The sequence below is a fragment of the Nomascus leucogenys genome, chromosome 11 (assembly GCF_006542625.1).
Source record: "Nomascus leucogenys isolate Asia chromosome 11, Asia_NLE_v1, whole genome shotgun sequence".
Lineage (NCBI taxonomy): Eukaryota > Metazoa > Chordata > Mammalia > Primates > Hylobatidae > Nomascus > Nomascus leucogenys.
Genome location: NC_044391.1, coordinates 54,100,076 through 54,116,158, shown reverse-complemented (window position 1 = coordinate 54,116,158; position 16,083 = coordinate 54,100,076). Strand labels below are relative to the sequence as shown.

Genomic DNA, 16,083 nt, shown 5'->3' with positions numbered 1-16,083 from the left:
ATATTCACAGGTATTATGCGATAGGACTAATATCTTTTTAGGGAACACAATTTAAGCCATACCAACTAGCAGTTGATTTTAGAAGTTTTAAAAGGCTGGGTGCGGGCCAGGCATGGTGGCTCATGCCTATAATCCCAGCACTTTGGGAGGTGAAGTGGGAGGATCACTTGAGGCCAGGGGTTCAAGACCAACCTGGTCAACATAGCGAGACCCCATCTTGAAAAAAGAAAAGAAAAGAAAAAAAAAAAGGGCTGGGTGTGGTGACTCACACCTGTAATCCTATCACTTTGGGAGGCAAGGCAGGAGGAGCCCTTGTTTCCAGGAGTTTAAGACCAGCCTGGGCAACATAGTGAGACCCCTTTCTCTGCAAAAAATAAACAAAATTAGCTGGGCATGGTGGCACATGCCTGTAGTCCCAGTTACTCAGAAGGCTGAGGTGAGAGGATCACTTGAGCCCAGGAGGTTGAGGCTGCAGTGAGCTGTGAGCTCGCCACTGCACTCCAGCCTGGGTGACAGAATAAGACCTTGTCTCAAAAGAAAAAAAAAAGTTCAAAAAAAACTACAGACCAAACTCTTCCTGCAGGCCTCATCTGACCCGTGGACCACTAGATTACAGCCTCTGCCTTATAGAGTTAGGGCACATTCCCACCCTAGTAGGAGAAGACTGGACAGCGTTGAGTGCCCACCTTGAGCCCCACCCTGAGAGGGAGGACAGAGAAGGCCACAGGAAGCTCGGGAAATAGTAATTGCGTCTCCAGGGCCATCTCTGTGAAGGGGAGGGTGAGGGGCACAGGTGATATCCCTTAGGGTTCTGAGAAGGGGCCCCTGGAGGCTGTGTGGTGTGGTGAGAAGAGCTCCCTGCCCCTCCCAGATAAGCTGGGCAAATTTGGACAAGTTGCTTCCCCTGAGCCTGGGCATCCTCCTGTATGAAATGAGCGGAGGTATGCGAGGCCTGGCGTGGAGGAGCAGGGTGTCGCTATTGGTAGCATTTGTTAACTATGGTATGAGCTGGATGGTCTGGGACCATTCAGGAGGAGTTGTGTTTAGACTGCAGGTAAATGGACAGGAGGGAGGGTCTTCCAGTGGGGATGGCATGGTCCGGAGAATGCTGTCGTCAAGACTTAGAGGGTGAAACTGAGCACTTCCGTAGGGTGACAGTGGGGCCAGGTGGGTCCGTTCAGACAGAGGGAAAGGCTCGTGCAGGGACAGTGGGGAATGAGGCTGTCCTCAAAGGGGGCAGATGATGACAGCAGGTGTAAATCAGTGAGAGGCTTGATTTGGGAGGCACTGGGAACCTTTGAAGGATTTTCAAGCCGGAAGGTGCTGTGATGTAGGAGGTGATTTCGGAACACAGCCCTAGAGGAAGATTAGATTGAGAAGAGGTTCAGGGGCCCCAAGAAAGGAAAATCAGTTCAGAGACTGCTGCTGAAAGTCCCGGCATGAGATGAGAGCATCAGCTGGGCCCAGGGTAGGGAAGGGGGAGGAGCAGGGTGCCTGTGGCAGCATGAGTGTATGAGTGTGGGGCTCCACCAGGCAGTGCTCCTGCTCCTCTCCCGGCCTCCTGAGTCAGATCTCAGGACAGCAGCCAGAGTGATCCTGACAACATAAGTCAGATCATGCCCCGGCCCTGCCCTTGAGCCTGTACTGGCCTCTGCACCCTTGGAACAAATGCCAAGCCCCTCTGCACGGCCTGCAGGGCCCCCTCCCCTACCCCTCTGACCTGCATTCCTGCCCTCCCCGCCCCCTGCACTCTACTCCAGCTGTGGCGTTTTCTTTTTTCTTTTTTCTTTTTTTTTTTTTTGAGATGGAGTCTCCCTCTGTCGCCCAGGCTGGAGTGCAGTGGCGCGATCTCAGCTCACTGCAAGCTCCGCCTCCCAGGTTCACACCATTCTCCTGCCTCAGCCTCCCGAGTAGCTGGGACTACAGGTACCTGCCACCACGCCTGGCTAATTTTTTGTATTTTTAGTAGAGACGGGGTTTCACCATGTTAGCCAGGATGGTCTCGATCTCCTGACCTCGTGATCTGCCCGCCTTGGCATCCCAAAGTGCTGGGATTACAGGCGTGAGCCACCGCGCCCGGCCTGTGTGGTGTTTTCTGAAGTGCCAGCGTAGTCCTGTCTCGGAGATGAGACTTTGCAGCGGCTGTTCCCTTTGCCTGGAGTGTGCCTCCAGGGATCCTCTGGGCTCACTCGCTCTTCATGCAGGCCTCTGCTCAGATGCCTTCTGCCCAGAGGTCTTCCCTGACCATCTTACCTGACAGATCACCCCCATCCCTCTCAGCTTCTACCCAGCTTTATCTCCATAGCTTTATCAATACCTGAAATTACAGTCTAGATTTATGGCTTATGTCTTGTCTCTCTTCCCCATTAGAACCTAAGCTCCATGAGGGTAAGGACTTTGTCTGGTTCAGTGCTGGCCCCGGGACAGCGCCTGGCACACAGGAGGCACTCAGTAAACATCTGTGGCATGAATGAATGAAATAGAGGCCAAGGTGGTGGGCATTTGGGCTCAGGCCTTAGCAAGTTGCTTCTCCAGCCGAGATCTCCGGTGTCAATGGGGGGATTAGATGATGTGATTGTGGGGCCCTTGGAGGTGTGATACCACCTGACTCTACTACTGAGTTGGTGCTTCCAAGGAGTATCAGCAAAGCTTGGCAGTCTCTCCAGGCCTGCCTCTGCTCATAACCCCAGGCTGGGCTTACCGGGGTGGCAGGGCGCAGGGATGAGGAGGGCTGACCTGAGGCCCCTCCCTCCTGAGGCCCTCCACTGTCCCTCTGCAGCCACGAGGCCCCCTGGTGGCTGCCACACTGATGAATTCCAGTGCCGGCTGGATGGACTATGCATCCCCCTGCGGTGGCGCTGCGATGGGGACACTGACTGCATGGACTCCAGCGACGAGAAGAGCTGTGAGGGAGTGACCCACGTCTGCGATCCCAGTGTCAAGTTTGGCTGCAAGGACTCAGGTGAAGAGGAGGGTTGGAGATAATCTGGAGCAGCATAATGTGGGCAGGAGGAGACCATGTTGAGAGCAGAGTAGCAGCAAGGGGGATGGCACTGTGCTGTATGGAGTGGGGCTGGGGACAGTGCAAGGCAAAAGGCAGTCCAAAGGAAGCTTGTGTGTCATGGGTGGGGGAAGGCATGAAGGGCCAGAGCTCACAGAGGACCTGGGGAGCCAAAGCCCTTGCCAGAGTTGAGCTTCAGCACCTCCTGCTGCAGATTCCTGCCTTGTTTGTTGCCTATGTGAATTTGACCCAAAAAGCCTCAGGGTTCCTTGTGGACCCCACAGCGTTGCAATCCTGACCCTATCAGAGAAGCCCACGGGGTCTGGAAGAAAGGGCAGGGGGAGCCCCAGTCCCCGGGCCCGGGCCCACATAATGCACCTGTCCCTCAGCTCGGTGCATCAGCAAAGCGTGGGTGTGTGATGGCGACAACGACTGTGAGGATAACTCGGATGAGGAGAACTGCGAGTCCCTGGCCTGCAGGCCACCCTCGCACCCCTGTGCCAACAACACCTCAGTCTGCCTGCCCCCTGACAAGCTGTGTGATGGCAACGACGACTGTGGCGACGGCTCAGACGAGGGCGAGCTCTGCGGTGAGGCCTGGTCCCAGGGGAAGGGTGGGAGGGTGGCTGGATAGGAGTCTGGGCCAAGGACAGTCTTGGGGGGACCTGAGTCTAGGAGAGAGCAGCTCTGGCAGCCGGGCAGGCGAGCAGCACCCAGAGTGGTCACCAGCAGCCTGTGTGGACCTGGCGCTCCCCATGGCGCTGTGCTGAGCGAGCCACGCCATTAGAGCAGTTTATCCACAAGGCATCCCTGGGGGCCAGGTGCTCTGTTTTCTCCGTTTTACAGATGGGAGCACTGAGGCATAGAGGGGTTCCATAGTGGTCCCCCAGACCTGGGCCAAGGTTGTACAGTTCCTAAACTGCTGTGGAGACTCGGACCCCTCGCCCACATGCATACCACAGAGAGATGCGGAGTGCTCTTGTGGAGACAAAGGCACCAGGGTTGAGTGCTGATGGTCAGGGCAGGCTTCCTGGAGGATGTGGGGATTGCATGGGGTTCCCAAGGACAGGCAGAACTTGCAGAGTGAGTGAGAAGGCATGGGGGCAGGCGCGGTGGCTCAGGTCTGTCATTCCAGCACTTTGGGAGGCTGAGGCGGGCAGATCACTTGAGCTCAGGTATTTGAGACCAGCCTGGCCAACATGGCGAAACCCTGTCTCTACTAAAAATACAAAAATTAGCTGGACATGTCTGTAGTCCCAGCTACTTGGGAGGCAGAGGCAGGAGAATCGCTTGAACCTGGGAGGCAGAGGTTGCAGTGAGCCAACATCCTGCCACTACACTCCAGCCTGGGCGACAGAGCGAGACCCTGTCCCAAACAAACAAACAAACAAACAAAAAGGCAAGGGGAGGAGGGTGCCCATTCAAGACCAAAAGAAATGAGGTTGGGGGAGTCTGGGAGTCAGGGAGGACCATGTGGTGTGACTTGGAGATGAGGAGCAGAGCAGCCTTATGTGGTCCTCTTAGCCAGGCACAGCCCCCAGTTCCTTGGAACGGAGGAGTGGAAGATAAGGCCACAGGGACTGGCTGGGAGAACTGCCGACAGGCTGGCAGGTTCCAAGGTGTGCCAGAGGACCAAGGGTGGGATAGGCCCTACCGCACCCCACCCTAACCCCCTCCAAATCAGGAGAGATCAGCACAAGGGGACTGGACCTAAGGACCTCCCGGGGTCCCTCCCACGGAGGCAAAAAGCTGGGGCCCCCACCCTGGGCCCAAGAAGGCAGGGACATATCGAGACCAGACAGAGATATTGAGGGGTGCTCCCTGTGGGAAGGGGAGGTATGGTGCCAGCTGGTGGGTGCAAGGGTCCCAACTCTGGTCCTGAGGGAGCCCAGGAAGTCCTGGGCTGAAACTCAGCAGGAATGGAGACGAATGGGGCCGTGGGCAGGGCACAAGGACTTGGTCCACACTGCCCAGGACTTGGGGCCCAGCAGGGCCGTGGTCTTGCCTCCTCTCAGCTTCTGACCCTGGGTCTGTTCCATGCCTGCCCCTCCCCTAGACCAGTGCTCTCTGAATAACGGTGGCTGCAGCCACAACTGCTCAGTGGCACCTGGCGAAGGCATTGTGTGTTCCTGCCCTCTGGGCATGGAGCTGGGGCCCGACAACCACACCTGCCAGATCCAGAGCTACTGTGCCAAGCATCTCAAATGCAGCCAAAAGTGCGACCAGAACAAGTTCAGCGTGAAGTGCTCCTGCTACGAGGGCTGGGTCCTGGAGCCTGACGGCGAGAGCTGCCGCAGCCTGGGTGAGACAACAGCGAGGTGTGGTGGGGCAGGCCGAGGCAGGCCTCTGAGCTGCAGTGGGTTGGGCTTGGTGGCCAGGTGCCAAAGGCTGAGTTTTCCACCCTAGCCCCCAGTGCCCGGACCAGCAGAGACCTGCCTGCGCCAGGATGGGTGGCACACAGGCAGCTAGCCCCTTGCTGACCCCGTCACATCCCTCCCATCCCAGACCCCTTCAAGCCGTTCATCATCTTCTCCAACCGCCATGAGATCCGGCGCATCGATCTTCACAAAGGAGACTACAGCGTCCTGGTGCCCGGCCTGCGCAACACCATCGCCCTGGACTTCCACCTCAGCCAGAGCGCCCTCTACTGGACCGACGTGGTGGAGGACAAGATCTACCGCGGGAAGCTGCTGGACAACGGAGGTGACCACCGATTGCTGCCAGGCGGGATGCACTCAGGCGGAGCACTTAGGCGCTAGGGGCCACAGGTCCCATCCAAGTGGCCCCAAAGCAGAGGCTTGGCTCCCCCATCCCCCACACTTCTGTTAATTGGGTTAGATTTTGCTGTGGGTCTCCATGCCTGATGCCCCATAATTATCGTCAGCAGAACTGCCAGCCTGATAATTAAGAAAATGATCAGCCTTACCTTTGAATGGCCTGGAGCTCTGCTCCCCAGATATAGAATTGCAGGCTTGAAAGAAAAAAGCCACTTAAGAGTGGCGTACCTGAACGCTGCCTTCTGTCCCAGGCAGCGTGGTGCACCCCAGACTTCCTTCAGTCACACGCAATAGTGAGTGCCCACTGTACACACTGGGCAGTGGGCATGCAGCAGTGATCAAAACAGGCTGTTTTCAGTTGTGTGGTCAAGGAAGGTCCCCTGAGAAGGTGACATCTGAGCAAAGATTTGAAAGAGGCACATTTTACTAGAGAAATTTGTATTGTTTGTAATAAGGAAAACTTGAAACCATTACAAATGTCCATCAACAAGGGGAGGCTAAGTAAACTGTGATGATATTCACACTGTGCAACAGTCTCTAAAACAATGAGGCACACACATAATGTATTAGCACGGAGAAATCTTTATGGCAGTCACTTGAGCTCAAGCAGTCGAGGTTGCCGTGAGCCATGATCATGCCACTTTATCCAGCCTTGGTGACAGAAGACGCTGTCTCAAAAAAAAAAAAAGTTGGGGAGACAATAGGAGTCAGAAACTTTGGCAGAGGTGCCGGGGTTGAGGGTGGGTCATCGAGGGCTCCCAGGATTTCACACATTCATGCACAGCTCCCCAGGAGACGCTAACCTTTCACTGCCCTCTCTTCTCCAGCCCTGACTAGTTTCGAGGTGGTGATTCAGTACGGCCTGGCCACACCCGAGGGCCTGGCTGTAGACTGGATTGCAGGCAACATCTACTGGGTGGAGAGTAACCTGGACCAGATCGAGGTGGCCAAGCTGGATGGGACCCTCCGGACCACCCTGCTGGCCGGTGACATTGAGCACCCAAGGGCAATCGCACTGGATCCCCGGGATGGGTGAGGACCCTACCCAGCCCTCTCCTGGCCCCATGGCCCCCCTGAAGTCCCATTCAGCCTGGCCAGGGACACCTTACTCCTCAGTGCCATTTGCCTCCTCCCACCCTCTACCTACGATCCCACCACAGTCCCTCCCTGAGGGCCCCGACTTTAGCCCTCCTGACCCCTCCCCACTCCCCAGGATCCTGTTTTGGACAGACTGGGATGCCAGCCTGCCCCGCATTGAGGCAGCCTCCATGAGTGGGGCCGGGCGCCGCACCGTGCACCGGGAGACCGGCTCTGGGGGCTGGCCCAACGGGCTCACCGTGGACTACCTGGAGAAGCGCATCCTTTGGATTGACGCCAGGTCAGCGCCCTCTGTGCCCTGGGGAGGCCCAAGTCTGTGGCACCAGGACAGGGTGGGGAGGGACCTGTGGTGATGAGGGTGGCGAGAAGGACCAAGGGATCTAGAACTAGGAACGGTGGCAAAGGACTGGGCACAGGAGGAGGAGGATGGAGGGGCATGGGGAGGCCAGGGCCGAGGGGAGGGGGCGGATAGAGGAGGCAGAAGCAGGGCCGTCAGCTGTGGTTATTCACACTGTACCATCCTCTCCACTCACCTGTCCTCTCCACTCTGTTCCCTCTGCTGGGGCTGTGTCTGCCCAGAGGGAGGGGAAACTTCTTTCTAATTGGTCTGCCCAGGAAGGGTGCCTTTTTCTTTTTTTTTTTTTTTTTTTTGAGACAGAGTCTCGCTCTGTCGCCCAGGCTGGAGTGCAGTGGCGCGATCTTGGCTCACTGCAGGCTCCGCACCCCTGGGGTTCACACTGAGGGTGCCTTTTTCTGACTTTCATCAAAGCCCTGAGTGCCGACAGCAGCCCTGGGGAGAAGTAACCGAAAGATTCCCTTGGGGCTTGGGAATCGGGGCCTGAGAGGTGAAACCTGGACCTGTTGGGTTCTCACACCTTGGTCTTTCTGTCTGTCTGCTCTGGCCAGCAGGGCTTAGGGGAGGGAATGGTCCCGTGCTCTTCGTTGGGAGGGCTGTGGCCAGGGCCCAGAGGGTGGGCGCCTGGGCAGAGCTCTGAGGGCTGAGATCCTGGCTGGCATCCTCATTCTGCTCCATCATGCTCTCAGGTCAGATGCCATTTACTCAGCCCGTTACGACGGCTCTGGCCACATGGAGGTGCTTCGGGGACACGAGTTCCTGTCGCACCCGTTTGCAGTGACGCTGTATGGGGGGGAAGTCTACTGGACTGACTGGCGAACAAACACACTGGCTAAGGCCAACAAGTGGACCGGCCACAATGTCACCGTGGTACAGAGGACCAACACCCAGCCCTTTGACCTGCAGGTGTACCACCCCTCCCGCCAGCCCATGGGTAAGGGGCTCGGGGCCTCGAGCAGCCGGAAAGGAGCCAGCAGCCTCTTTAGAAGCTGTAGAAGCTCTTAGGAGAGGAGAGGGCAGTGAGAACAGGAGCAAGTCTGTGCTGCGATGGCAGGGGTGGGCCGGCTGTTGACAGAGGCACCGTCTAGCAGCAGAGGAGGGTCTAGCAATAGTGGCTGCTGGAACAGGGGGAGGAGAGTGGGCGAGGAAGGGGTGGTCCATGTAGGGAGCAGCAAGTCACAGGATGCTCTGGCTTCTTCTCTTCCCCACCCTGCCCCCAGCTCCCAATCCCTGTGAGGCCAATGGGGGCCGGGGCCCCTGCTCCCACCTGTGTCTCATCAACTACAACCGGACCGTGTCCTGCGCCTGCCCCCACCTCATGAAGCTCCACAAGGACAACACCACCTGCTATGGTAGGAGCCCCTCCCTCCAGAGCCAGTGAGCAACTGAGGCTGGAGGGAAGGCCGCAGGCCCCAGGATCCCGGTTGTCAGCAAAGGCAGAGTCCCAGTCGGGAGGGTCCCGATAGGAGAGGCTCCAGAGACAGCCACTGTGAGAAGGGGCTGCAGGTCTGCCAGGGAGGCTGCACCCAGCGGGGTATGTCCACGGAGCCAAGGGCCAGTAGCAAACAGACGGATCCAGAAGAAGGCAGGGCCAGAAACCGGGTGGGTGGGAAGCACAGAGGCAGGGACTGCCTTCAGTGACCAGCCTGTGCCCCACAGAGTTTAAGAAGTTCCTGCTGTACGCACGTCAGATGGAGATCCGAGGTGTGGACCTGGATGCTCCCTATTACAACTACATCATCTCCTTCACGGTGCCCGACATCGACAACGTCACAGTGCTAGACTACGATGCCCGTGAGCAGCGTGTGTACTGGTCTGACGTGCGGACACAGGCCATCAAGCGGGCCTTCATCAACGGCACAGGCGTGGAGACAGTCGTCTCTGCAGGTTCTTCCTGGCCCTGGATGCCCACCAGTGGACATGGGCACCCCCACCCGCCCCTTGCTCCCAACCCTGGTCTACTTGGTCCGAGTGGTCCTTCTCCCAGTCCTGCTCCCCCTCAGTGTTCCAGCCTGGTTTCCTGATCCCTTTTCTCCAGAAAGCACACTGGCCCCCCCTCCTGACCCACTGCCCTGCAGACACCCAACAACTGACTCCCTACTTGTGTCCCCAGACTTGCCAAATGCCCACGGGCTGGCTGTGGACTGGGTCTCCCGAAACCTGTTCTGGACAAGCTATGACACCAATAAGAAGCAGATCAATGTGGCCCGGCTGGATGGCTCCTTCAAGAACGCAGTGGTGCAAGGCCTGGAGCAGCCCCATGGCCTTGTCGTCCACCCTCTGCGTGGGTCAGTCTAGGGCCCAGGGCCGGGGAGCATGGGGTGTGGGGCTGGGAAGAAGAGGACCCTGACCCTTCCCTCTTGGCACCCTCCCCCCAGGAAGCTCTACTGGACCGATGGTGACAACATCAGCATGGCCAACATGGACGGCAGCAATCGCACCCTGCTCTTCAGTGGCCAGAAGGGCCCCGTGGGTACGAGCTTCCCTGCCCACCCCCACAGCCCTTCCCTAATTCCTTGACCAGCAGGTGCTTGCAGGGTCTCTCAGCTGCCCCTTAGCCTCCCCAGAGCCCCAGCTTAGTGCCTGTTCTCACCACCTGCCCCCTCGCCTCCCCCCACGCACAGCCACACACTCTCACACACATCCTCTGCTCCCATCCCTGGATCCCCAGCCCTGGGCCAGACTCCCCGGCAGTGACTCCCCCTTTTCCAGGCCTGGCTATTGACTTCCCTGAAAGCAAACTCTACTGGATCAGCTCCGGGAACCATACCATCAACCGCTGCAACCTGGATGGGAGTGGGCTGGAGGTCATCGATGCCATGCGGAGCCAGCTGGGCAAAGCCACCGCCCTGGCCATCATGGGTGAGGGCTGCTGGGCGAAGCAGAGATGACGCAGAGCAGGCCAGGCCAGACCTACTGGGAGACAGGGGCTGGCTTGGGGCAGTCTCTCACCAAGTGGGGCGGGCCTGATGACTTAGGGCCAATGGGCCCTTCAGGAGAGCTGGGTGTGGGGACTTCCCAAGGGTCTCATCCCCTCCTGCTGCCCCAGGAGACAAGCTGTGGTGGGCAGATCAGGTGTCGGAGAAGATGGGCACATGCAGCAAGGCTGACGGCTCGGGCTCCGTGGTCCTTCGGAACAGCACCACCCTGGTGATGCACATGAAGGTCTATGATGAGAGCATCCAGCTGGGTAGGTGCGAGGCCGGGCGGCCGCTGGGAGCTCAGGGGCAACAGGGGAGGCTCCAGAGCTGCAGGCTGCAGGGCCATGGGGCAAGGGAGTAAGTGGGTTAGGCTGCACCCACCACCTAAAGGGGTTCCTTGTTTCCTTACCACAAAGGCGCCTTATAGGCTCCCAGCAGCCCTGTTCACAAGGCCAGGGGCCCAGGAGGACAGAAAACCTGAGAGCCGGGTAGGGTGGTGACCCCCATTAGGTCCAGGGTAGTCAGTGACCATCCTGTTTCTGAGCAGCCCAAGCCTGACCCTGAGGTCCCAAGGAGGCCCACCTAACCCTTTCCCTCTGCCTCCCACCTGCCCCCAGACCATAAGGGCACCAACCCCTGCAGTGTCAACAACGGTGACTGCTCCCAGCTCTGCCTGCCCACGTCAGAGATGACCCGCTCCTGCATGTGCACAGCCGGCTATAGCCTCCGGAGTGGCCAGCAGGCCTGCGAGGGTTAGTGCCTGGCTTTCCTCCCAGCCTTGTCCCAGCTCCCCAACCTTGACCCCTCCTACCCTACAGCCCCACCTTCCTCTTCTTACCTTGGGGACAAGACTACATTCATCGTGTAGGGGACACTGGACTGTGAAGTGGCTGTGACTCTCCAGTGCCTCCAGTAGGATTTTGGAAAAATAGATGTCAGCAGGCAGATCGGGGCAGCCGCATGGAAGAGGCATGCTCTGAGCTGGGTTTTCTAGGACAAGTAGGATTTGGATGCATGGTTCAAAGGAGAGGGAACTATACACAAGGCAAGGTGTGTGCAGGAGCCCCAGCCAAGAGTGGTGGGCAAAGTGTGGGGAAGTCCTGGAGATAAGGCTGTGAGCTAGGCGGGGCTCCTGTGTTCTCAGCCAGGAGTGCCTGGAAAGTGATGTTTGGGAAAGATCAACCTGGCCCGCATTGGTGGTGGGGAAGAAACAGAGGCAGTTAAACCAGTTAGGAGGCCATTAGGAGTAATCAGAGTGTGAGATGATGGGCCTGGGCTGGGCTCAGCAAGGGTTGAAGAAAAGAAATGAAACTCAGACGCATTTCACAAGAACCTGCTAACTGATTTATGAGCTTGCCGGGGGACAGCATTTCCCAAAAGTGCATTCCTAGGAGCCTCCCTCTTTGATGTGGGTAGATTTTACCAAAAGAAACTCTGAATTGAATGAAGTTTAAAAGTGTTTTGTGCTGCAGAACTTCTCAGAGCCTTGAATATGATTATGTGTGCCAAGAATTTTTCAAGTGTTTGGGGTTTTCCAAAACTCACTTGACCATTCATTCTTTTTTTCACTGAGTCTGAGCAACCAGGGCCCATTTGGGGATTCACTTTGGGACGTGCTGTATCAAAGGGATAAAGGCAAGGGAGGATTCTGAGGTGCATGGGTAGTGGTGCCTCAAGACATGGGAAAGCTGGGCCAGGCGCGGTGGCTCATGCCTGTAATCCCAGCACTTTGGGAGGCCGAGGCTGGCCGATCACTTGAGATCAGGAGTTTGAGACTAGCCTGGCCAACATGGCAAAACTCTTTCTCTACTAAAACCACAAAAATTAGCTGGGCGTGGTGGTGGGCACCTGTAATCCCAGCTACTCAGAAGACCTAGGCAGGAGAATCGCTTGAACCAGGAAGGTTCAAGGGTTGCAGTGGGCCAATATTGCGCCACTGAACTCCAGCCTGGGCAACAGATCAAGACTCCATCTCAATTTAAAAAAAAAAAAAAAGAGCCAGGCTCATGGCTCACGCCTGTAATCCCAGCACTTTGGGAGGCCGAAGCGGGCAGATTACTTTGAGGCCCGGGTTCGAGACCAGCCTGACCAACATGGAGAAACCCTGTCTCTACTAAAAATACAAAATTAGCTGGGCGTGGTGGTGCATGCCTGTAATCCCAGCTACTCGGAAGGCTGAGGCAGGAGAATCACTTGAACCTGGGACGCGGAGGTTGCGGTGAGCCGAGATCGTGTCATTGCACTCCAGCCTGGGGAACAAGAGTGAAATTCCGTCTCAAAAAAACAAACAAAAAAAACAAAAAGAAAAGAAAAAGAAATGCGGTAACTGGGAATGAGACTGGCTTAGTAGTGACCTTAGGGGGTTGAGTTTTAGATGTTGGAGAGAGGGTGTGGCATAGACCAGACAGAGGGAGGACAAAGAGGAAACTAGGATCAGGCTGAGCACCAAACTGGAAGTCTAGATTTTGGAGTCACCTAGTCCTGATTGTCTGGTCTGAACTCCCAGACTTTCCCTAATGGACTTGCAGGGGTGCAGGGTTGGGTTGTGCTGGGTGGAGGCGGGCAGAGCACAGGGTGAGAAATCCGAGTCTCTGCTGCCCTCTCATGGTGGCTAGGGGTCCTGCAGGTGGTTCCCCAGAGCTACCAGCCAGGTGCATGCTCTGGCCTCAGGCTAGGGTGTGTGTGCTGGGTGGAGGATAGGGATGATGGCGGGGGGAGGGGGGGATGATATCAAAGCAGAAGCAGAGAACAGTTGGAGGGTGACAGGAACCAAGCTTAAGGGACTGTTGGTGATACCCATGCCTTAAGTTTCCTTGTCTTTCAGGCGTAGGTTCCTTTCTCCTATACTCTGTGCATGAGGGAATCAGGGGAATTCCCCTGGATCCCAATGACAAGTCAGATGCCCTGGTCCCAGTGTCGGGGACCTCGCTGGCTGTCGGCATCGACTTCCATGCTGGTGAGCCATTTGGTGGCGGAGGGAGTTGGGCATGGCGTAGGAGCTTTAGGGGTGGTGTGGTGTGTCCTGAGGGTCCAGTGAGAGGCTGCCTGAATTAGCCCGAGGTGGGGCACTTGCTACAGCTGCCACCCCGACTCCACCTCCCCTTCCAAGCACCTGGCCCCTCCGGCACCCTCTCACCTCTGTCCTGAGCCTTGTGAGATTTTAGCCCCTCGCCTTACCCCTGCCTTATTGGGCATCCCCATGTCACCTCCTCCACCTCCAGAAAATGACACCATCTACTGGGTGGACATGGGCCTGAGCACGATCAGCCGGGCCAAGCGGGACCAGACGTGGCGTGAAGACGTGGTGACCAATGGCATTGGCCGTGTGGAGGGCATTGCAGTGGACTGGATCGCAGGTGAGCAGTGGGCGGGTTTGTGGGGCTTGAGGTGTGGCAGAGGACTGGGGGACATAGTGGGAGGAAGAGTTGGCGGGAGCAGGAAGAGGAGCTGCAGGGGTGCCTGGGGGCTCGGAGGACACCAGGTCCACCTGTCCTCACCCAACCTTCCTGAGCGCCACCAACTCCCTCCTTAGGCAATATCTACTGGACGGACCAGGGCTTTGATGTCATCGAGGTCGCCCGGCTCAACGGCTCCTTCCGCTATGTGGTGATCTCCCAGGGTCTAGACAAGCCCCGAGCCATCACCGTCCACCCGGAGAAAGGGTGAGGAGCTGGACAGACTGGCCTTGTCATTCTGCCCATGGCCCATGCTGATAAGGCCCTGTCTCCTCCAGGGTCTGGGGACTGACCCCCCACTTCCACCCACACCCCACAGGTACTTGTTCTGGACTGAGTGGGGACAGTATCCGCGTATTGAGCGGTCTCGGCTAGATGGCACGGAGCGTGTGGTGCTGGTCAACGTCAGCATCAGCTGGCCCAACGGCATCTCAGTGGACTACCAGGTTCGCACACCAACTTGGCCCTGGAGCCGATGGTAGACCCCTGACCCAGGCCCCTGTTCCCTGTGATGAGCCCATTCTGGAAGGACATGGAGCCCAGGGGACGTCACGGGGTCTCCCGGCCCAGCCCTCCACCCAGAGTAGGACTCCTGCTACCACAGAGATGATGGGCAGGGGTCGCTCAGAAGTGGGGAGTGGGGGAGTGGAGAGATGCCTAGAGGTCGCCTTATTAGCAGGGCAGAGAGTGGGAGTGTATGCAGGAGGCAGGAGTGAGTAGGGGAGGCTGAACTGAGGGCCCCACTCTGGCCCATGCACTCCATGCTGCCCCAGACATGGGGCTGGCAGCGAGCTCAGCCCTGGAGGTGAGGTGGGTGCCTCTGGCCTGTAGGATGGGAAGCTGTACTGGTGCGATGCACGGACAGACAAGATTGAACGGATCGACCTGGAGACGGGTGAGAACCGCGAGGTGGTTCTGTCTAGCAACAACATGGACATGTTTTCAGTGTCTGTGTTTGAGGATTTCATCTACTGGAGTGACAGGTGAGGGCTTCTGTCCTGGCCTCCTCAGCCAATCTCTTCCTTCCCTCCTGGCTCCACTGATGCCCTGCTTGTGCCCTCTCCTTCCTTCAGGACTCATGCCAACGGCTCCATCAAGCGTGGGAGCAAAGACAATGCCACAGACTCCGTGCCCCTGCGAACCGGCATCGGCGTCCAGCTTAAAGACATCAAAGTCTTCAACCGGGACCGGCAGAAAGGTGAGGCTGGGGCTCTGGGCTGGGGTGGAGAGGTGAGGGGGACTCTGGCCTGGGAGAGTGCTCCCCAGGGAACCCAGTGTGAGAGGGCTGGGAGACAAGTTAGACCCATGGGGCACCTTCCAATGGCCCGAGAGACCCAGGGATGGGGAGGAAAGGCTGAGGTGCTCTGGGACAGATCTGGGCATCGGGCTCTGGGCCCTGGAGGGTCGTCCAAGCTGGGGATACCGAGGCAGAGGGCAGAGCTTTCGCCAAAGCCTGGATGACAAAGGCACCAGCGAGCCTTTCCCAAGGCAGGCCCTGCCCTCTGTACCCTCCCCTCCCCCAGGCACCAACGTGTGTGCAGTGGCCAATGGCGGGTGCCAGCAGCTGTGCCTGTACCGGGGCCGTGGGCAGCGGGCCTGCGCCTGTGCCCACGGGATGCTGGCTGAAGACGGAGCATCGTGCCGCGAGTACGCCGGCTACCTGCTCTACTCAGAGCGCACCATTCTTAAGAGCATCCACCTGTCGGATGAGCGCAACCTCAATGCGCCCGTGCAGCCCTTCGAGGACCCTGAGCACATGAAGAACGTCATCGCCCTGGCCTTTGACTACCGGGCAGGCACCTCTCCGGGCACCCCCAATCGCATCTTCTTCAGCGACATCCACTTTGGGAACATCCAACAGATCAACGACGATGGCTCCAGGAGGATCACCATTGTGGAGAGTGAGCCCAGACCCTAAGTCTTCCCAGGAAGTGGGACATGGGGCGGGGAGCAGCACAGACTCTCAGACCCCAGCCAGGCACTCTACCCTGGGTCTGAATCCCAGCAGCTGCAACTCAGCCGAATCCCACTGCACCCCCGCAGTTACGTGACTCCTGATTTGGAGTCAGCGTCGGCCCCCGTCTTCCCCCTGCCACTGGTCCTAGTTCTGCCTTCAGGGCTGCACAGAACAAGCGAGAGGTCTCCGTGGAGCCCAGTGCTCACAAACCCAGGCTGCAGACATAGGGCTGAGCTCCAGTCACTTGGGGTTTCAGTAACTTGGGTCAGTTTCCTGCTCTTGCCAAGCCTGAGCCTTCTCATCTGCGTGGTGAGACAGGATTCCTCGAGCTGCTGCGCATGAAGGCTTAGCTCAGTGATGCTGAGGACGGAGTGTGTGCTCTGGAAAGAGCAGTTACAGTGTCAGGGCCGTCATCATAGGACAGCCTTTCAGCTCTTTGAAAACTGCATCCCACTACATTTTCTCTTCTTCAGCCTGGTTACCACCAGGTCCCTTGACTCATTCATTTGCTCATTTGTT

The 16,083-nt window shown here is 57.8% G+C and overlaps 1 protein-coding gene across 2 annotated transcripts in view; it reads left to right on the top strand.

Annotated features, from left to right (window-relative positions):
- Positions 1 to 16,083, top strand: part of LRP1 (LDL receptor related protein 1) — an 84,876-nt gene that overhangs the window by 41,692 nt on the left and 27,101 nt on the right. For both annotated transcript variants that reach the window (XR_004032282.1, XM_030822396.1), the window contains exons 21-41: positions 2,780 to 2,962; positions 3,391 to 3,591; positions 5,058 to 5,303; positions 5,507 to 5,704; positions 6,606 to 6,810; positions 6,992 to 7,156; positions 7,921 to 8,165; positions 8,452 to 8,583; positions 8,891 to 9,118; positions 9,345 to 9,519; positions 9,610 to 9,704; positions 9,944 to 10,093; positions 10,281 to 10,421; positions 10,770 to 10,904; positions 12,977 to 13,108; positions 13,374 to 13,508; positions 13,685 to 13,814; positions 13,927 to 14,053; positions 14,439 to 14,590; positions 14,681 to 14,805; positions 15,131 to 15,508. Coding sequence is in view for 1 of the 2 variants with exons in the window: in XM_030822396.1 (XP_030678256.1) it covers positions 2,780 to 2,962; positions 3,391 to 3,591; positions 5,058 to 5,303; positions 5,507 to 5,704; positions 6,606 to 6,810; positions 6,992 to 7,156; positions 7,921 to 8,165; positions 8,452 to 8,583; positions 8,891 to 9,118; positions 9,345 to 9,519; positions 9,610 to 9,704; positions 9,944 to 10,093; positions 10,281 to 10,421; positions 10,770 to 10,904; positions 12,977 to 13,108; positions 13,374 to 13,508; positions 13,685 to 13,814; positions 13,927 to 14,053; positions 14,439 to 14,590; positions 14,681 to 14,805; positions 15,131 to 15,508 (3,678 nt within the window). In the remaining variant the exon portion in view is untranslated. The remainder of the gene's footprint in view (positions 1 to 2,779; positions 2,963 to 3,390; positions 3,592 to 5,057; positions 5,304 to 5,506; positions 5,705 to 6,605; positions 6,811 to 6,991; positions 7,157 to 7,920; positions 8,166 to 8,451; positions 8,584 to 8,890; positions 9,119 to 9,344; positions 9,520 to 9,609; positions 9,705 to 9,943; positions 10,094 to 10,280; positions 10,422 to 10,769; positions 10,905 to 12,976; positions 13,109 to 13,373; positions 13,509 to 13,684; positions 13,815 to 13,926; positions 14,054 to 14,438; positions 14,591 to 14,680; positions 14,806 to 15,130; positions 15,509 to 16,083) is intronic.